Below are 21,014 nucleotides of genomic sequence, written 5' to 3' on the forward strand. Positions count from 1 at the left end.
CAGCCTCATCACCAGCTGTGCCCACTGTGGCTGCTGAGACCCTGGAGACTGAGAGAGTCATCCAGAGGACTTTCTGTCCATCCACCTGCCTCAGACACAACATGCACCTCCTGTCATTAGCATCCATCTCCAAATTCTGGGCTGGCAGAGGCTTGGTAAAGGGTTCCAGAGAGCATCTCAGGTATTCAATCAGCAACTGTGCACCAAGCACTCACGCTACAACAAGATCAGTGCTTGGTCCTGGCTGTGGAGTGAAAAAAACCCTGGAGGCCCGCACCCAGCAGGAGGTGGACAAAAGCATGAAATCAAACACAAGTGCATAAAAAGAGCAAGTGATATAGAGAAGGCTAAGCAGGGTGCTGCGAGGAGGGCTTTGGGACCACCAGGTGGGAGGGCCTGGAAGGACACACTGAGGTGACACTTACACTGTAACCAGAATGCCATGAGGGAGCCAGCCCTGCACAGGTGTAGGAAGAGGGTGCCTGGGAGAAAGCACAGCAGGGGAGAGTGGGAGGCAGAGGGAGTTTGGCCAGAGAGGAGGCTGGGAAGGCAGCTGCTGGGGGCAGAGCCTCCACTGAGGCTCAGCTGGGGGAGGGGCTGCTTCCCTGCCCTGCTGTGCTGATCTTCAGGATTCATGTTAAGTAGGAGATAGACCAAGAGAGGGAGAGTTCACTCACAGGGAGAGCAGTGAAGACAGAACAGCCTTTTGTGTCAGTTATATGAGGGACATCCTGATACTTAGCCGTTTTATTTTGTTTAGCAGCAAATCACTCGGCCAGGAATATATGAGGCTGCTCATACCTGGAAGCAGAGATGGCAGGACCCAGGGCACAGGCAGCCCCCACAAAGGTTGAGAGGAGGCACTTACACCTGACTCTAAATATAAAGGGAAGGATTCTGGCCCAGCAACAATGGCTGAATTTCATCTCACTACAACCACGTCATGGTACAGGCTGAGGCAGCAATCCAGGAGTGAAGGTGAGTGTTCTAAGATCACACAGCCCTCCCTAGCCCTGTTTTGAGTTGTATTCTTGTTATGTCTATCCCCTTCCTGTTTATTCCATGTCTGTCTGTGTATTAGATACATGGGAAACAAGACTATGGGGTTTGCAGTGTTCTCCCCACAGACTTGATAATGTCCCCAGGAAGCAGATGCTAGAATGAGTCCCACTGCATCAGTGAGGAGACTGGGGAGGCCTCAGTGGTTATTCTGGGGTCACAAAACCAAAAGGAAGGAGTAGCCAGGTCTGAACTCAGCTGGGTCTCCTCATATCTGGGACCCCAGCTGCACACAGGCCTTCCCAGGTAGCTGTGGGGAGGGACATGTTGGCAGAACTGTGTCCAGTTACAAGGTGATCTAAGTGAGGAGGATAGACAGACAGACATGCAGAGGGACTTTTGTGGAGTTCTTGTAGTTGAGGGGCCCAGGGAAGGGGAACTAAGGATGTGACCTCACTTCCTGGGTGAGAGGTCACAGCAGAACTTGGAACTCTGGTAACCAGGCACCCAGATTCCACAGGCAGCCCCTTCCCAGCTCACTTGGCAGGAGACACCCAAGAGGGAACTATGTTCTCCTGCTGCATTCCCAATTCACGAGGCTCCAGCCTCAACCAAACCGGAAATGAGTCCTTTAGTCATCGCTTTCGACACTGGCTCAGGCCTCAGCCACAAGGCTTCTGGTCATCAGCCAGGAGGTCCCCAAAGGTAACGTGGAGTGGCCCAGGGCCAGCCAATTCAGCACATGCCCCTACTGTGCTCCTGCCTGGGTAGCCCCACTTCCCATCCAAATCCCAGCGACTGGGGGTCATGAGCATTAGGGCCAGCCTGGGAAGGAGCAGGAATTCAGGAATGGGAACCCAGTAGGTGCTTCCCTGTCACCTGCCGGGTCATGACTGGAAGGGTGGGAAGGCTCATCTTGGGGGTGACACCCGTGTGGACCAGTGTTAACCCTGAGCGCTCAGCTGTCATCTGCTCTCCAGTGGGGCTGGAGGGGAAGGCAGATGCCCATCTGGACCTGATCTTGGTCCCAGCCCAAACAGGGTAGAGCGTCCCTTGTGGAGAGGGCAGGCCACTATTCACTTCCTTGGCTTGGCTCTTGGGCAATGTATTCCCAGAGCTCTATGCAGGTGGGCAGCGAGGAGCTGGAGGATGGCCGCCTCATCTACAGCATTTCTCTGCAGAAGACAGAGGCCTCTCATGGCCCAAGCAAGAGCCAGCGCTGGTTCCAGGTAGGAACAGGTGCCAATTGGGGTCCTGAAACAGTGGGGGAGCACTCCAGGGCCTGTCTCCCACCCTGGCCATTCCCTTGCTCTCTCTCCCAGGGCTTTAACCCTTAAGTGGCCCAATACCCCACTTGCTGAGGAATCTGGGCCCCCACCAATCACCCACCACACTGCCATTCCATAGGCCAGAGGGCAGGTCACTTCAAATGGTTAAAGGAATAGTGGAGAGGAGTCTTTCCCATGGGTTTCCCTTCAGGGTAGGCTGAGGGGTGGGCTCACCTCACACATGTATGCTTTTTGCTGCTTTATTTCTGTTTCCACTCCCTGGTCCCATGTCCCCAGCAGCAGCATCATGACTGTCCTTTAAAACCTGCGTCAAGCCTGCTGCTCCTCTCACTTAGAAGGGTTCTTGCCATATCCAGTATCTATCTCCTTCACCTTCCCAGGTCAGGTGCTGAGGCCTGACTTGGCTGCCCAGTATTCCAGAAGGGAGGCAGCTTTGAGCAGTGAGTTGGCCTTTGGTGCTGCTGGACCTTGATGGTCCTTCCCTGTGGCCCTGTCAGCACCTCCCACGTGCCCCAAGGCACTGATCCCTCCTGCCCCTGGCAGAGGCTCCCAGGAAAGGGATGGCTGCACAGAGGACACACAGACATCACTCTCAAGCACAAGGGCCAGATAACTTCCCTAAGGGTAGAGAAGCACAGTTATGACCTGCTGCCTGTGTAGGCAGGAGCGTCCCTGCACCCTGCCTGGAACTGGGTCTTTTCATTTTCCTTCATTTTCCCGATCTGGGGTCAGGTGGCAAATGGCACAACCTTGTGACTCTGACCCTATGAGCAGCGGAGTCCTGAAAGCCAATTACTGACCAGGTGGGTCTGCTGATCCCTAAGGCATCTGTTCAGATCCTCGGGCCTGCAGGGGACTTTCTCCCCCAGGGACACTCCAGGCATCTGCCCTTTGCTGGGTCTAGGATCTCATCTTTCAGTTATTTCCTCACTTCAACTTCAATTTCAAGGCCAAGGACCTTTCTCTGCTAGAAACTCCCATGACCCCTCAGCCTCAAGTCACTCAGGGCTTGGGGACAGCAGGTCTGCCCACAGCCACAGCCCCACCTAAGGGTCCACAGTTCTCACTCTGACCCCACGTGCCTCCTCTGGCGCTCCCTAGAGGAAGAACAACTCAACTCTCACGAGGGAGGAGAACCCCGTGGTACGCACAGTCAAGGCAGGCCACTGGGAGAAGCTGGTGGAGCACCTGGTGCCCGCCTTCCAGGAGGGCGACCTCATGTACGTCAACATCTTCCTCGGAACATACCGGGTCTTCACCACCACCAAGCAGGTCCTGGACTGCTTGTTCCACAGGTGAGAGCCAGCCCCATCCCTGGCCACTTGACTGCTCTGCCCCAACATGCTTGTGTCTCAGAAATGCCATTTCACCCACTGGCCTCAGTTTCCTCCTTGGGAATGGGAGCAGTTAAAGGAAAAGCCTTCAAGGTTGATGGTAAGGACTAACGGGGAGAACCCATGGAAAGTGCTTCCCTGAGCCTGGCTCAGTGGACAGGGAGGCTGGAGGGGCAGTGCTGTTCTTAGGCAGGACTTTCCTCTTCCCAGTGAAGAAGCTCACAGCCACTCCCCCTTACCCACCCCAGTTTTCTCATTTCTAAAGGAGGTTTGAAACACTTTCAGTGCCTCCTTCCTTGGTGTTGTCAGAGCAGGGACCATTGTAGGCCACCAGAGGGGTCCAGAATCACCCTAGGTCTGAGAAGGTGCTGCTTAGACAAAGTCCTTTACCAAGTATTCATCAAGTGTTTACTAGGTGCAGACACTTTCTGAAGCATGTAGCTTCATGCAGTGAATAAAGCAGACAGATTTCCTTGCTCTTTTGGGTTCCATTTGAGTTGGGGCTGCAGGCAGTAACACGAGTCATCTTAAGCAGGGAGGAGACTCAGTAAGTTAGCTGTGACATGCTCACGGTCTCTCCTAGATATGGATGTAAATGCTGTGGCAGTGGTGAGCATGACATTTGTCTTGAAATAAAAAAGTGAGTGCACTTTGGGAAAGGGGGAGGGGTTCTCCTCACCTGAAACCAGTGTGGGGAGTTGGGTAGTTGGTGGCAGGGAAGGGCTGGGCAGAACACTGGGCCCTACTCATTCCATGACCCCACCCCCTGGAGGACTGAGTCCAGAGGGCTTACCTCCTCTGGGAAGGAGTCAATGGAAGCTGTGGTGGTGTGCTGGGGCTCTGGTTGCAGAGGACTCTGTGGGATCATCGTTGGTCCCTGAGAGGGCCCTTCCCCACCACAGCCCCAAGACACCCCTAAACAGCCCTAAACACCATTTCATGCAGATCTATCACAGGAGGTGGTGAGCAGCCTGCTCTAAATCTGCCATGGACCTCAGTCCTATCTGCCTCCTGCAGGGATGGCAGGGCCAGCTGTGCCCCTGTCATTTGGAAGGGCAGTGTCAGTGGGAAGAGTAGACACATGACACATGGCAGACGATGAGGCAGCTCCTTAGGCCAGAAGTTACTGGGTGGGGGCCAGGAGGGCCCAGCACAGGACAGACCCTGTCCCCTCCTCACTCACGTATTGATGAAGCTCCTACTGTAGGTCAGTGCCAGACTAACAACAAACCAGCCAAAACCCTTCCCTGTCCTTATGGGCTTTATGTCCCAGTGGCAGAGTCCCAGGGGGGCAGTGTGGCAGACAGGCCACTTTCTGACTCTACTGCCCACACACCTGCCCTCAGCTCCCTCTCATCCCTGCTGGGTACATGGTTGGACAAGTACCCTGAAGATTTCATCCAACTGGCAGCCTCTCCCTGCTTCAAGCTGCTGGTGGGCTATGCCCAGGTGCATTTACCTGGCTCTGCCCTGGAGCACCACGCCGAGGTTCTGCTGTCACAGATGAGTCATCCTGAACCCACTGAGGCAGACCCAGATGGTGAGGAGGATCAGGGTGGTAGCGTGTGAGCTTGTGGGCTGGGGGCCAGGGCTTGATCACATAGGCAGGACCTCCGAGAGATTGCTCTTGGGCCAGAAGCAAGGAGGATCCTCAGTCTAGTCTCCTGGGAGACTGCAGTCTGGGTACAATTCTTGGGCTGGATATTCTCTAGAGGTTGTGGGATCGTCTCTGTATTTGAAAGACACTTGGAGCCATTCATAGGGCGGAACCTACCTCTTCTTCAGCTCATTTGTCAGCTCCAGAGCTCCAGATGCCTCCAGTGCAAACTATGGCACCAATTCCACCATCTGCAGCAGACACAGGGGAGATTCCAAAGGCTGATTTGGCTCCATCGCCACCTCCACCACTACCTATGGAAGTAGCACATATAACCACCCTGAAGGTAGAGCCAGCTCCATCCCCAGATGGAGCCCCTGCTGCCAGACTGGAGGAAGTCACATCACCATCTGCAGCACAACTTCCTGAGCTGGAGGCAATCTCACCACTACCTCCAGTGCCACCTACACCGTCTGCACCAGTGTCCATTCTGGAGGCACAGCCTATTTCTTCACCTTCACCAGTAGCACCTCTCGAGGGGAAGGCATGTCTGGCAGAAACACCAGAACCACTGCCAGAGCTAAAGTCAGCAGCAGGGCAGGTTACACCATCGGAACCTTCCAGCCCCTGGCCTGAGACCTCAGCGAACCTGCTGGGTGAGGAGAAGGCTAACCTTCTGGCTTTCCCTCCTGATCTGGTGGCACAGCAGTTGACACTGATGGATGTGGTGAGCAGCTGGGATTGGCAGGGTGGATCTGGGTGGATCTTCCTCCCAGGAACTGCTGCCCCAGCCTTAGCATACCCTGACCAGAATCGTATGATCTTGTTCCAAAGCCTGGTTCCACATTGTAACCTGAGCAAGTTTATTGATCCCAAACCCGCACTTCTCCTCTCTAGAGAGTAGATATAAGACACTAAACATACCTGCCATAACATGGACTGGGAAGATTACATGAGAGCAAAGAAATAGAAAGCCTGGGGGGCTTGGCCATTGGGGGTTGAAGGGAGCTCATAGAGGTGCAACCAGCTCCATGGGTGGCCTCTCTGTGCAGGGGGTCTCCACAGCATTGATACTAAGACCCTGATGTGCACTGGATCTTTGGCAGGCACCCAAAGCCTATGGCCCCCACAGGGACCATGCTCGTGACTGCTAGCTGGCCCAGGAGGCATTACCAGGAGAGGCCATGGTACCACCTGGGCCTGAGGAGGCTTGAGGCACCTCCCATGCTGGAATTTGTGAGAGGGACTTGAAAGTGCAGCTTTCTCTTCCCCTCTAGGCTTGGGCCTTGGGTCACTTGAGGGCTAGGTCCCCTCAGGGACAGAGAACACACTCTGTCCTTAGCCTGCTGAAATCCAGCTGAGACCACTGGATCCTGGCCTGGGTCTTGAGGGCCTTCAGGATCTAAGGTACAAGGGTGTGGGGCTGGCTGACATCTCCTCTCCCCAGGAGCTGTTCAAGAAAGTGGTGCCCTATCATTGTCTGGGAGCCACCTGGTCCCAGCACAATAGAAAGGGCCAGGAGCATGTAGCACCCACCGTCTGTGCTGTCATCACCCAGTTCAACCATGTGACCAACTGCGTCATCACAACCTGTCTTGGGGACCAGAGCATGAAGGCTCAGGACAGGGCCAGGGTGGTGGAGCACTGGATCGAAGTGGCCAGGGTATGCTCAGGGGACCCTCTCTGTAGTTCTGAAGCCCCCTCTATGCCCTTATCAACTCTCAGTCTTCAAGGCCCTCCCTGGCCTGTAGCACAGCCTTACGATATCCTCACCTCCCACCCATGCTACTCCCTCAGGTTGAGTGTGGGTGTCCCTGTCTGGGTCCATGGCATGCCCTCAGGGTCACTCTCTGTGTCTTTCTCATTCTAGAGGGGAGATGTCAGCTGAGGTTCTGAAACTGGAGCTGGGGGGCGCCCATACCACATCTCACTGCTCATTCTTTCTCCCCAGGAGTGCCAAATCCTCAAGAACTTCTCCTCACTCTATGCTATCCTCTCTGCTCTTGAAAGCCAATCAATTCACCGTCTTAAGAAGACATGGGAGGAAGTTTCCAGGTGGGCAGGCCACTTGTGGGACACCAGGTCTGGACCAGGGACCTTTTGGGGGCTGCACACTGCCCTTCAGGGGGCTTGGGAGGCAGTGGCTCCTGGGCATTGCCCAGGTGGGGTGAGGCTCTAGGTTGATGAGATCAACTGTTCTACCTCAGCACTGGTTGCTTCCTCTGCCGGTTACAGAGTTGAACCAAATGGGAGCATGTTAAATGCTTACTTGTCAGCACCACCCTCTAGCCATTGACATTTACACATATCAGAACCAGATGCTCATGAAATGGGATGGGGGACCCCATTGTGCCCACCTCAGAGCCCAGCTCTGAAGTCCCATGATGTCCTGTGGCACTCAGAGCTGCCCAGGTTCAGCACCACCCACCCAGGCAGTCTGAGTCCCAGCTGGCTAGAATGGATTAGCCTTTACAGCCTCCTACCCACTCCTACCTTTCTCCTTCCTTCTTGCCCTCCCCCAGGGACAGCTTCCACCTCTTTCAGATGCTATCTGAGATTGTCTCCAATGAGAACAACCTCTCACAGAGCTGCGAGTTCATCACCAAGGTAAAGAGGAGGCTGGAAGGTCAGGGCTCAGGTGGTGGGGATGTTAGTTTTTCACTAAAAGTTTCTTTGAACAAATCCGGTCTGCCCTATTCTGAAGATGTAGAGGAATATGCCTGCTTGTGGGCTGGTGAGGAGCCATTGTAGTGCAGTAGGCTCTCATTCAGTGGAGGTGGCTGGGACGTCCCAGGAGGAGATGATGAACTGGCAGGATGAGAAGACTCCATCTCAGTGGGAGGGTTTCATAACTGCCTTGTGATGAATGACATGTGTACCAGAGAGCTAAGAGAAATACTTAGGAGACTGGGAACCATGGCCATCCTTCCTGAGCATAACTAGAAGCTTCCACATTAAAGAGGAAGCAAAATTTCAATGCTAAGTACTTCTGGCAGCATCCACCCTACCTGGGTAATCAGACGTGGAACCATGGAGACCCATTCCTGAGTGGATGCCAGACTTGTCTGCACAGAGAATGTCCTGAGTGGACCTCTGGAGAGGGGATGCCTTTGGTATGGCTTTAGGTAGACTTTGGGGTCTCCACTTCTCTTGGCTGGAGCAGGTAGGTGCTGCTCAACTTAGCCTCCGGAGACATTCCATCCTCAAGCTCCAAGGCTGGGATGTTATGAGGCCGAAACCCACACTCAGAGGCTGGGAGAACCAGACACCGATTAGTGGTGGTTGGTGGTGGGGAGAGGTCAGCTCAGACGTGGCCTCCATCTGGGGAACAGATGGTGTCCTCTGATGCCCTGAGTGAATCAGTCCAGGTTGACCCCTGCATGGGGCTCTGTGTCCTCATGTGGAAATGAGGCATGACCATTTAGTGTTGCCAGCCTCGCAGTGAGGTAGTAAAGCTCAAGGGAGAAAAGGAACGTGGTTGAGCATTCTCAAGACTCTGAGGGGTAAAGCATGATGGCCAGAGCATCCTTGCTGCTAGCATGCAACTCTAAGCCCTCTGAACTCCTGATGAGGGCATTCAGGTCTCTGTCCTTACAGATAGAGATAGAGGCCCAGGGAGGCCAGTCCTCTTACACAGGGTCATGCAGGGGATATCAGGCATATGATGGCAGCAGATGTCCACCTACCCACTTGATTCAGGTGTCCAAGGCCCCAGGGACAATAGTTGAGGGAGGGAGAGCCTCACTGACCTAGTCCTCAACCTTGGCAGGAGGAGGTCTCCAAGTTTTCGACCCTGGAGATGAAACCCAAAAGAACCCAGAAAAAGGAGCAGCAGGAGGAGATGGTGAATGTGCATGAGGCTGGGAGGGTCAGGGAGGGGTGGCCTCAAAGTCAGCATGGGGTCTCTCCTCGAGTCCTTCCCTCTGGACCTCTACACCTAGAAGCCTCCCTTCTATGTCCCTGGAACCTTTAGGGCTGTTAGCAGTGGGAATCCTGGGGGACTAGTTGCAGCCAGTCAGGATAAGGACCTGTAAGACATGACACAGTGGATTAGGTGGTGGTGGGGATTAAACTTGGTGACTTAAGAAAAGCCTGTGCTGGGAAGGGATTACAAGGGAGTTTGGGGTCCTTGGAGTCTGGAAGTGAAATTAGGGGGTGTGAGTTAAGTGTCCGACACTGTCCAGGGAAGGTTGTGTGGTCCTAGAAGTCTGAGACTAAGTAGTGTTTAGGGCGTGGTCTGGGGCACACCTCAGAGTCTGTGTTCATCCCCACCCTACCCAATGCCACAGGGTGTCATCGAGGGCATTGTCCCATGCCTGGGGACATTTCTCACCCAATTTTTGATGGTGGACAATGCAATGCAGGAGTATTTAGAAGTAAGTGAGCCTGGGGGCAGGGGCAGGGTGGGAAAGGGACCCTGAGGCTTGGAAGGAGAGGTCATTCCCTGATCCCTGAGTTCTCACCAGTGGGCATACAGGGTCTCCTGAACCCTCCCAGCCTCCCTGGGGCTGGAGTGCCATGGCCTTCTTGCAGACAAGTAAAAGAAGGCTGGTCCAAGAGCCCATCTCTCCACTGTCATCAGAGCGTGGGACTAGAAGTTCTCTCTGTCTCCACTCCTGGTGCCCAGAGTTGCCTGGTTCCATCCCTTGTCTGGACTGCCCTGTTCATGTTGAACCCTGCAGTAATGCAGAGAGACAGGGGCTCAGGTGTGGTGATGAGCATGGCAATGAATGGGGGCCCTTCATGATGGATGCAACTCTGTCTTCCAGGGAAGGATGGTCAATTTTGAAAAAAGGAGGAAGGTGAGTAGCTGTGGCCATCACTGCTGGGGTGGGCTGGGGTGGGCTGGGGTGGGGTATGGGATGGAACACAGAGACCCTTCTGGGCAAGACACCCCCAAACTGCATGCAGCTTCCTCTTAGTGTAATGGGGAGATTTTGAGGAGAAAAGACAGGACCAAAGCCTCCTTCTCAAGGGTGAAGGATATAGTTGGATGAAGGACAACTTCATGGAGGATCAGCTGTGTGATCTCAGCTCTGAGGGAAGTTAGAGACTGGAAGGGAGTGAAGGGATTGGGGAAGCCACAGGAGCAAATCAGCCACTGGCCCCTCTCCCACCCAGGAAGACCACCCAGGCCTCGGCAGTGACTGTTCCTTCCCACTGGCCCTAGGAATACCAGATGATTGCTGAGCTCCAGCAGCTCCAGGCAGGCTGCTGCTATGACTCCCTTATGCCCAGTGAGAAATTTGCGGCCTGGTTTGGAGACATGAAGCAACTCAGCAAGAAAGAGAGGTGAGGCCAAGACAGCATCAGGCCACTATAGCTGTGAGATCAACGCAGAGGATACTGGGTCAGCATAGGACCTGTTGCCTGAGGACAGCTGGGTACCCAAATGCCAACTGCTGTCCAGACTGGGAGGGCGACTCCTGGGACCTTACAGCCACCATTCTGCCCTGCAGCTACCACCTGTCTTGTGAGCTGGAGCCCCCATCCCAGTTGGCCAGTAACAACTTTCAGGACAAACACGACCTGGAAGGCATCAAGCCTTGGAGTGAAGAGTGAGTTCCCCATCAAGGGTGGGAAACTATGAGCTGGCTCAGGACTCAGGGAAGGTTCAGGCTAAGTGTGGATTTGGGGAGCCTGACAGTTTAGCCTGGGGATCCCAGCTCTACTCCCAACCAAGTGTGTGAGTTGTGTGAGTTGCCCCATCCCTGGGCCAGTTTCCTCTTCTGTGAAATGGGGTGATGCTGCATGATCTCCAAGTGAATCAGAGTCCCTGTCTACTATTAATGGAATGACCCCTTAGCAGGGTGCAGTGGTAGCAGGGGACAAGTTTAGTTTCATTCCAGGGGAGGCCCCCAAGGTAAGCCGACCTATCCTTCTAGCTGCCAGGCCCCTGACACTGAATCCAGTGGCAGCAGCAACCCCTACTCCAGTTTCCAGCTCCAGTGTGGCCCTGTCTTCAGCAGTGGGGATGCAACTGATTCACCCCACACACACGAGGCCGGTTCCTCCAGCTCGAAGGTGAATATCCACCTGGACCATGTCCTAGAGTCCCAAGATGACCCTGAAATGAAGGTGAGTGACCACCTCTTCCCATGTCAGCCCTTGTCCTCACTCTTCTCTTTTGCCTGCTTGGCCTTGTCTGGCTCCACAAAGAGGCCAAGAATTGTTGACTCCTACAGAATTTCTAGACCCTCCTAGAGATTCCAGAGCAGTACTAGGGAGCCCCAAGGCTCCAGGCCTTCTGCTAATCTTGCTGTCACCCACAGTTGGGGCAGTCAACCTCTGAATCAACACAGAACTCTGTTGTCACATCAGCATCCAGAGAAACACCCTCTTCCTCCTCCTCCATCAAACGCTGGGTCAGATGGTTCATCCCCAGGCGCCGAAACTCACGACCACGCTATAGGTGGCATGTGATTGACTACTGCATTGTCTGTGTCAGCCTGGAGGAGGACAATGGCCAACATTACAAAAGCATCAAGGTGAGCCAGATGTGTAACTCTCCTCTGGAGCCCATCACTGGTTCAGGCAGTAGACCCATAAGAAATGGCATGTTCCCTCTTTGCCATGCTTGACTAGACTTCCCAGTTGGTGTCAGTGGATAGACAGCTACCTCAAGAAACAGGAAGAGTGTGAGTTTGATGGCAGTCAGGGCTCAGAGAGTGGATATAGGGGCTGAGTCTGACATGCTGAGGAAGGCATAGCAAAGGCCCTCTGAGGCAGCCCCAAAGAGGAGGATGGAGGGTACAGCCTGCCAGACCCATGGGGTGTCATGTGCTTGGCCAGTCTGAGGAACAGCCTGGGGCCAGGGTGAAGGAGCAGGGGTCAAGGGGAAGAGTTGAGGTCAGAGAGGTTGTGGGAGCTGGGTCACATCAGGCCCTGTGAGCTGCTGAATGGAGCTTGACTTTCTCATGGGGGAGATGGGAGACACTGGAGGATTAGAGCAGAACAGGGACAACAGGTGGCATTTGGCTTCAGAATGGAGGTTGGACCTGTGTGTGGAGACACAGGCCAATGAGGGTCTGATGCCATGACCCTGAAGGGATTATGGAGTCTGTCCCAGGGCCAAAAAGATGTGAGCAGGAGTGAGATCCTGGATGGCATGTGCAGATGGAGCCATCCCAGCCCGCACTGCACAGAGGCTGGCTGAGCTACCGTGTTGCACACCTGCCCCAGGCTGCACTTGTCTTTTGGCAAGGAGCAGGTGTGGTTTTACTAAGTTGTCATTTGATTTGATCCTTGTCCTAAACACTGCCTGTTGCTGGGCCCTCATGGTCAAGGTAACTGTGCCTGGACTTGCTGATCACAGCTGCATCCTGGAGCCTGGGGCAGTTCTGGTGTGCTGTAGGTTGTCATCCAGCCCCTCCTCCTCTCTGATATCTGAGATTGGACTAGATGTTGTGTGCTCTGCCCTGGGGGTGTCCTGGAGGGCCAGGGCTGGAGCAGTGGCACTCCCTGAGTGCAAGCCACCTCCTGTGATTGGGAGGCATGAGGAAACAGAGGCCCAGATTTTACTTCTCATTTCTCACCCTCTGCTGCACGGTCATCCTTTGTACCCAGGGCCCTGGAAGTCCATAGCTGTTGTGCAGACTGAGGACCCAGGGGACAGGGTTCAGCCTACAGGGCAGGGGTCTGGACCCACCCTGAGAAACAGCCACAAGACAAAGGTGAAGGTTCTTGTAGGAGATGGGGTTCTGGATGAATGGAAAGAACCCCTTCATTCCATGGAGGTCTCCCCAGAAGAGCAAGAGAAGATGGTGAGGCCCCTTAGACCCAGTCCTGACCAGAGGTGGCTCCATAGGGTCTCTGGCAGCTGCACTGTGGGGGAGCTGTCTCCAGGACCCATGCCCTGAGGGCCTGTCCTGTGATCCACCACAGGTGTCCAACCAGGAAATGGCTCCAGCTGTGATCCACAAGGCCATGGAAGAACTCAACATGGATGGAGAAAAGCCAGAGGATTACAAGCTGGTGCAAATCATTTCGGAGGATCAAAGTAAGTCAGGGAGCAAGAAGGAGAGGGCGGTGGTTGGAAGAAGCACCATGTCCCCAGCCTGAAGTGCCAAGGCCCTCTCACCCCAGTGTACCTGACAGCAGTGTGGGTAGGCACCCTGCCCACAAACCAGGCTTCCCAGAGCAGCCCTCAGTGCCCACAGCCTCTTCTCCCTACCTGCTCCTTCTCCCTTGTGTCCCTTTTCCTGGACATGACCAGGCATTGGGAAACCCAGTTGAAAGCTAACAACATTGAGGTACCCAGAGAAAATGCTTTTCACCTTGGATCAAGAAAAAGATGGCCAAGGAGAGGGGCTCAACTTGAAGGAAGTCTTCTGGACAGCAGGGGGTGCCTGCACCATGACTGGTGGACACAAGCACCAAACATGCTACAGGCCATGCCTTTATGATAGGGAAAACTGGACCAAATCTCCTTGATCCACTTTGGAGGCTCTTGGGAACTGACTCATTATTCTAATAAGTGGGAAAGGGAAAGATCTTCACAACACAGAACCAGAGCCAGGTGTCGTGCACACTGAACCCTTAGATAGGTTTCCTAAGCACCTGGGCTGGCTTCTCATTCCCAAAGGGGAGAGAAAATTAACCAATGTCTGCACACATGGTATGTCTGTGAACAATAAAGTTAACTGGATTCTTGTCAGTGAGCCAATCCCCTCTCCCAGCCACTAACCTAGCCATATTAAAATGACTCACACAACTCCTAGAAGTTTGTTTTAAATCCTCCCTTGTCTTTTGAATGGGAAATGGGAGCTATGGGGTGTGAAATAGGCAGAACGACTTGTCCTACAGAACAGGAAGGCCAAGGCCTGGAGAGGTTAAGAAAGGAGATGAGCAGCTGCACCACTGAGGCTGGAGCAGGAGTTCAGCCCAGTGTTCCTGTCTAGCTGGTTCTAGGTCAGGAAGACAGGAGAAGATGGGGTCAGTGTAAATCCTTGCTGGGTGGCAGGCACTGCGTGGTCCTGGAGGCCTTCAGGGACCCTGCTCGGGAGGCCTGGGCCAGCGCTGCCCTTCCCTGGGCCCCAGTGTCTTGTCCTGGGTAGTGCTGGATTTGGGGGCCCTGCACTGTGTTCCAGAAATCCAATTTCAGCTCTGAGGTCCTAAGTAGTGAAGGCATCAGGGGGCATGGTGAGGGGGAAATAGATGAAATCTTATCAGCTCCATTCTGAGGTTGCAGGGATGAGTCAGAGTCACTTTAAAAACAAGAGTTCCTCATTTTCAGCTGTGCCTCTGCAGAGTCCTTCCTGCAAGCAGGCGTCATTCAGAGGCTCCTTTTTGTTCCTGGAGTTGGGTTGGGGATCCAGGTCCCTGGCAGAGGCCTGCTCTCCTGGGGGCACAAAGGGTTGGGGTATCCTGTGGTCCCTCAGAGCACAGCTGACCACTCCTCCGCCCCTCTCTCCAGTGCTGCAGATCCCAGACAGCGCTAAAGTGTATTACGCGATGCATCCCTCGCCCAAGTATCAATTAATGCTTATGAAGCGGACCTCACCCATGGACGCCAAGCTCAAGAAGAGCGCTATCTCAGCCTTTCTGGGGAAGAAGCTGAAGGGACCCAAGTTCTGAAAGGGGAAAATCTAACTGGGCCCTGGTACCTGCCAGCCTCAGGTTCCACCTGCCCAGGTCTGCCTGGCCAAGCTGTTCTTATAACCCCAACCACAGTGGGCAGGCCAGGCAGTCACCTCCCTCCCCACCAGACAGTCTGGGCTGTTTATTATTGTAAATAGTAAATGTTAGATGTGAATATTTTATTATTAAAATCTTGTTTCAACTACAGCCTCAGAGTTTGATATACAGTGTTAATTGAAACGAGGTGCAGCCTCTCGCATTGTTCATTCAAATAAGAAATCTTTTTTTTTATTTTATTTTATTTACTTTGTAATAATATTACATTAAAAATATATATATATGAGGTCCCATTGAACCCTACCTCCCCCACCCCACCTCTCCCCCCCCCTCAGCAACACTCCCTTCCATCATCATGACACAGCCATTGCATTTGGCAAGTATATCTTTGGGCACCCCCGCACCCCATGGTCAACGGTTCACACCATGGCCCACACTCTCCCCGTGTGACGAATCTGGACTCAGATGGGATCTCTCTTCATAAGACTTTCATGCTAATGTGCTGGAGGTGCAGTTAGTGTCGGGGTTTAAGATGTATTTAGGGGATTTGAATCTCTGGACTGACAATGTGATAGCCAGGTCCTGAGCCTCAACAGACTCCAGCACCTACAATCTGACTTATTGGGCTCACCACACTCAGCTAAGATGGAGTTGAAGAAGGACAACCACCACACCATGGAGCCTAGAGTGATTACAACTGAAAGTGGGAGGATTGCATCCAGCATCCAGGTGGAATCTGAGCCTCCTCTTGACATAGAGGTGCAATGGACACAAATAAGAAATCTTGCAGTCATCAGTTTATTTTTGAAGGGAGAAGCAAAAAGAGCCAGCCACCCTTCCCTGGCTTATTGAAGCAAACACAGAAATCCCCTTTCACAGAGCAAAGTGCACTTCAGTATTAATACACCTAGAAGGAGCAGAGCCCACCCATGGGGACTACTGGATTTAGAAGTTGGAGGTACTTCCATTTGCCAGGACCATTTCCTGACCCTGTGCAGGGAAGTGGCTGCCTTTCCACCACTTTGGAGGAAGAACATTTTCTCCTTCTTGACTGAGGCTTTGTTTGAGCACCAAATAAGAACTTGTAGCTTTCAAGAGCAAAGTCTAGATTTACGTGAGCACTAGGTACAGAAAAAAAACAATTCTAACAATGTGGAAAGGAAAAGGACAGAGGAAGATTAGCACATGGTCCAAGGGCAGGCAGAACTTTGCATCCTCAGTTTCCCTCTATGCCCAGTGGTCAAATCTTTACATTAGATTTCATGCTTTGGGATCCCTATCCCTGATATACAAGAATTCTCTCCTTTTGAGGGGACTGGGGGGATTAAGATGCAGCTTTTCAGCCTCCAGCTGGGCCTTTTTTCATAAACCCTACTGCTTCCTAAGAACTAGGGCTTCCCACTGCCTTGCCATTCATTGTGCAAATTCTTAACCTGGAAAATCCCTGGCAGGCCCTGGCCTCTGTGATTGGTACCTGGTGGCCTCTGCTGCCTGGCTGGGGCCTGAGACATCAGCCATGGGCTCTGAATGCCAAGAGAAGAATACTTACCCATTGTAAGCTAGAGAAACCCCACAGTCTTTTCTGTGGGTCAAGGTGAGGGCTTGGATGGTGTGGGTGAGGTCCACCATCTGGGGATCTCCAGTTAACACTCTGTTGTGTTGCTACTGATGGTCCTCAAGAGGAGTCGGCGCTGAGCCCTTAGAACTTGTCAAACAGCAGGTGCAGGTGCTGACACTGCTCACGTCCCCTGGGATGACTGCATCCATTGTCCAAAATTTGTGCTTTGCTTTGGTCATTGGAGAGTGGACAATTCCTAGGGGGAGGGTTCGAGAGGGCCTGAGGGGGAAGGGAAGGCCACCAGGATTGAGGACCACAGTCCTGCAGAGACACACCTCCTCACAAAGTAAAGTACTGAATGGCTTCCTCTCTGGGTGGGACAGGCCCTGTCCTGAACCCTTCCCTGGGTTTCCCCAATATTCAGAAGCTAAAGGTTTAACCCTGACAACACAAAGCCCCAGGACCCTGCCCCAGCCTCCTGCCTGCCCCAGCTGTGGGCTTTGGGGCCAGTTCAGAAGGTTTAACAGGGAATGAAAAGACGATAGTCTTACATTTTAATTAGCAAATATATGTCTGAACTATTCCATTTTCTCTGTAAATAACAGAGTGTCTAGCTCTCTTTATTGAGCAGACCTATAAGTAAGGACAGTCTGGTAGCAATATCCAGTGCTGATGCCAAGATTGTGGTCCCAAAATCCTATTTTCCATGAAAAGAGAAGAGGGCCCCTAGAAGGTATGTGTGAGTCCAGGTCTTGGCCAGGAAACGTGTGAGAGGAACCTAATGACCATGGCCTACTGGAGAGCAGGGAAGGCACCAAAGTCCACAGGGTGGAGTCAACACATGACAGGAGCCAACTGGAAGGCCTTCTGGCCACATCTGGGGCAAGTTTATTATCATAATAGCCAAAAAGTACAAGCAACTCAACACAAATGCCCATCAAATGATGAAGGGAGAAAGAAAATGAGATGTTAGCAGCCATAAGACATGATGAACTACAGATATATGCTAGAAGGTGAGGGACCTGAAGAACATTATGCTGTGTGAGAGAAGCTGGACACTAGAGGCCACTTACAGAACTCCATTCATACAAAAGCTCCACACTCGGCAAATCCAGACGGAAGATAGATTAGTGGTTAAGTGATGTGTTGAGGGTCTTTGGGGGAATGTGACTGCTACTGGTCCAGGATTTCATTTGGAATTAATGAAAATATTCTGGGATTAGCTAGTGGTTATTGTTTTACAGCCTTATGAATATACTAAAAAGCACTGAATAAGGCACTTTCACAGGCTGAAGTTATACCATGCTAATTATAGCTCAATCAAAAATAAGTTGTTGATACTGGAAGTCCATAGTATTGTTTGCCTTTAGTGGGGCTGGGACAGCTTGTGAAATAGACAAACTCCTGCACATTCACTGATGGCCTTAGAAAGCTCAGTGGTTTTCAGAGATTAGAGGAATTTGGGGGTGGTCAGGTGAGTTGCTGTGTCCCTGGCTGTGGCCTTTCCCCTTGTCCAAATCTGTCCCTATCCCCCAGCCCCCCCCACCCCCGGCTTGCCCCCTGGGATTGGCATCTCCCCTCATGTATTTTTGGGGGAGCTCAGAGAGTGTCTTCTCATTACCCTGAGCTTCTATGCAACCTGCTTGATGTCCTGATTCCTGCACAGGTAAGAAAAGTCTGTGGGAACTTGTAAAACAGCAGGTGCAGGTGCTACACTGCTCAAGCACTGCTGTGCTGGCTGGTAACCTGCCATGGCCTTGAGTCCCCCAGGCACTACCCTAGACTCCCTGGCCCCTTCTTTGGGGCCCCAGGACCTCCCCTTGATCTGGCACCTAAAGGGTTCATGCCTCATGGCAGAGGCCTCAGGACCCCGACCAAGACTGGTTTTCTTTCTCTTGACCAAACTGCCAGCCTCGCTCCTCAGGTGCCCTCCCACTCTCTCCCCCATCCCAACTACCTCAAAACTAATCTTGTAGCTGTGGGACTGCAGAGAAAAGCCTCTCAGAATGCAGGAAAACAATGGAAAAATGACACTCTCAGACCCTAACAATCCTAAATCTCACACTCCCAACCTTTCCCTCCCTGCTTCCCCTCACTCAAGCCTTTGGGCTGCCCTGGGGCTGAGAGGCCCCTCTCCAGGCAGCTCCTTCTCTGCCTCTTCCTCTCCTCCAGCCTTCCAGAACCCCAGGTGGCCTCATCACAGCCCCTTGGCTGTCTGGGAAAAGCCTGCCCACATGGCCCTTGAGCCCCCTCTGCTGGCCAAAGCAGAACAGCCTTTTCCTGCTCCTTGTCTAGGAGCCACCAAGGCCTCCTGGGGTTGATGGGTGGTATTTTTTAATCGCCGCAGGAGAAGGGCCCTGTATCCAGGAAAGGGAGGAGAGGTGACATAGGGGAGGGGCCTTCCATGAGCAGGTGGAAGAAAAAGCAGCTGTATGTGTTTTGGAGATGGATTCAGTGGTGTATGGGGTGGGGTCAGCAACAGATGCCCCGAGACTTTTGAAGGGGTGTGGGAAGAAACAATGACCACTTCCACTGTAAGAATGTTTAAATGTAACATTTTAAACATGTAAAGGAAGGGCACGTCAAATCAACATGGCCTGCTAGTTGAAGTGATGAGGGAGCAGAACTGAGTAGTAAGCTGAGAAAGTCAGACAACAGAGAGATAGCAGAGCTGAGGCCAAGAGAGAGAGATAGGGAGGAGAAGGTTATGACTGGGAGTGAGGAGAGAGGAGGTGAGCTGGGGACCATGGGCGAGGGCAAAAGAGAGAGCTGCCAGGCACCAGTCCCCTTGTCCCACTGTCTGAGAACTAGTCTGCCTGGGCCACTGCTTCTTGCAACCCAATTACTGAAAAACACAGAATTGGCCAAGAGCAGGGACCCAGGGACTGTTAGAACCTATGCTGGGGCGGCGGACTTGGCCCAGTGGTTAGGGCGTCCGTCTACCATATGGGAGGTCCATGGTTCAAACCCGGGCCTCCTTGACTCAAGTGGAGCTGGCCCATGCGCAGTGCTGATATGCACAAGGAGTGCCGTGCCACACAGGGGTGTCCCCCGTGTAGGGGAGCCCCATGGGCGCAAGGAGTGCACCCATAAGGAGAACCACCCAGCACAAAAGAAAGTGCAGCCTGCCCAGGAATGGTGCCACACACAGGGAGAGCTGACACAACAAGATGACGCAACAAAAAGAAACACAGATTCCCATGCCACTGACAACAGAAGTGGACAAAGAAGACCCAGCAAATAGGCACAGAGAACAGACAACCAGGGTTGGAGGGAAGGGGAGATAAATAGATAAATAAATAAATCTTAAAAAAAAAAAAAAAAAAAAACTATGCTCATAGGTGCATGGACTTTCCAGGTGATTTTATCTCTGAGTGTCTGGAAGGCCATTGCTGACAATAAGGCTACAGTGGCTTCTGAGGCTCAGGAGTAGTGATCCAAGGGAGGCCTGCATCCTGGAGGAACCCAGGGCCTCCACAACAGCCCTAGTGCCATGTCTGAACCTGGATGCAAGAGGCATTAACTTGGGGCACAGAAGAACCTGGCTCTCCACCTGCTGAGATTTAGACAGTTGTTTGAAATGTCATCATGCTTGTCCTTATCCACTCCATGTCTGCACTTGTCTGGATCCCTGGAAAGCAGTGAGGCTGTTGGCACTGAGATGAGCTTCCTCCTTGGTGTCTACCCTAATATGATCCTCGATAACCAGAATCACTGAATGCCAGTGTTGGAAGGACTGACTTGCCCTCTGTCCCTAATATGATCCTCACACACCCAGAATCACTGATTGCCAGCACTGGAATTTTGCCTTGTCCTTCATCCATGGGGGGTAAGGAATGTTGTTCAGAACATCCTACTGAGCACAGCTCTCATGTCACCTCTTCTAGGAAGTCTACCCCGGTGTTCCCCAAGTTCACAGAGAACTTGTCAGGCCCATTTTCTACACTCATGAGCTTGAGTCACAGATAATTGTTTTCCTATTGTCCCTTCTTCCTGTGGATTATCCATTTAAGCCCCTCCTAGCCCTTCTGGGCACCAGGCACCAGCTGGGCTCTTGGATTCAAACCTGAATGGGACTGGATCCTGTTCTTGCAGAGCTTAGAAGCCATTTGGGGAGAGATGCTGATGGAAGATTACAGCAAGGTTCTGAGTGAGGTCTCTGCCATATGCTGGGGCAGGACCAGGCCTTGACGGCCATCCTGCTTTGGTGCAGAGGAGTCTGCATGAAGCAGGAGCTCAGTTATCTCTTGCTGAGTACAACTGAGGAGAATTGGTGGCTGTGGTAGCCCTAGCTCATGTTTAGGGAAACTGAGATGCAAGTTAGTGGCAGGGATCAGTAAGTGAAGTTATGGCTAAATAACTCATTCATCATTCCCTCATTTCCTTATGCCTTCCAGGGGTCTACCATGTTACAGCCTGGAGATGGGGAGCAAAACCTGAGAGGGCACTTTCTCCATGGTGCTGATAGCTTGGGGGGAATTTGAGTGCATTATGGGAACCTTTGATTAGGTTACTTGATTTGGTCACTTCAGGGCCTTTGCTTCCACTAGTCAGTGAGCTGTGACCCAGGTTGGGTCTCCACCCTCTTGCCTGGGTCTTAC

At 52.7% G+C, this 21,014-nt stretch overlaps 1 protein-coding gene across 1 annotated transcript; it reads left to right on the forward strand.

The window, feature by feature from the left end:
- The first annotated feature begins 6,356 nt into the window (after positions 1–6,356).
- On the forward strand, positions 6,357–15,005 carry LOC101423120 (ral guanine nucleotide dissociation stimulator-like). The gene is made up of 13 exons (XM_071210921.1): positions 6,357–6,455; positions 6,667–6,882; positions 7,171–7,274; positions 7,742–7,826; positions 8,989–9,063; positions 9,509–9,595; positions 9,989–10,021; positions 10,390–10,511; positions 10,679–10,777; positions 11,105–11,297; positions 11,492–11,707; positions 13,104–13,218; positions 14,635–15,005. Exons 1-13 carry the CDS (start codon positions 6,357–6,359, stop codon positions 14,793–14,795), a joined length of 1,605 nt encoding a protein of 534 aa, XP_071067022.1. The 3' UTR covers positions 14,796–15,005.
- The last annotated feature ends 6,009 nt before the right edge of the window (positions 15,006–21,014 follow it).

Source organism: Dasypus novemcinctus, chromosome 22, assembly GCF_030445035.2.
Source record: "Dasypus novemcinctus isolate mDasNov1 chromosome 22, mDasNov1.1.hap2, whole genome shotgun sequence".
In the NCBI taxonomy this organism is placed as follows: domain Eukaryota; kingdom Metazoa; phylum Chordata; class Mammalia; order Cingulata; family Dasypodidae; genus Dasypus; species Dasypus novemcinctus.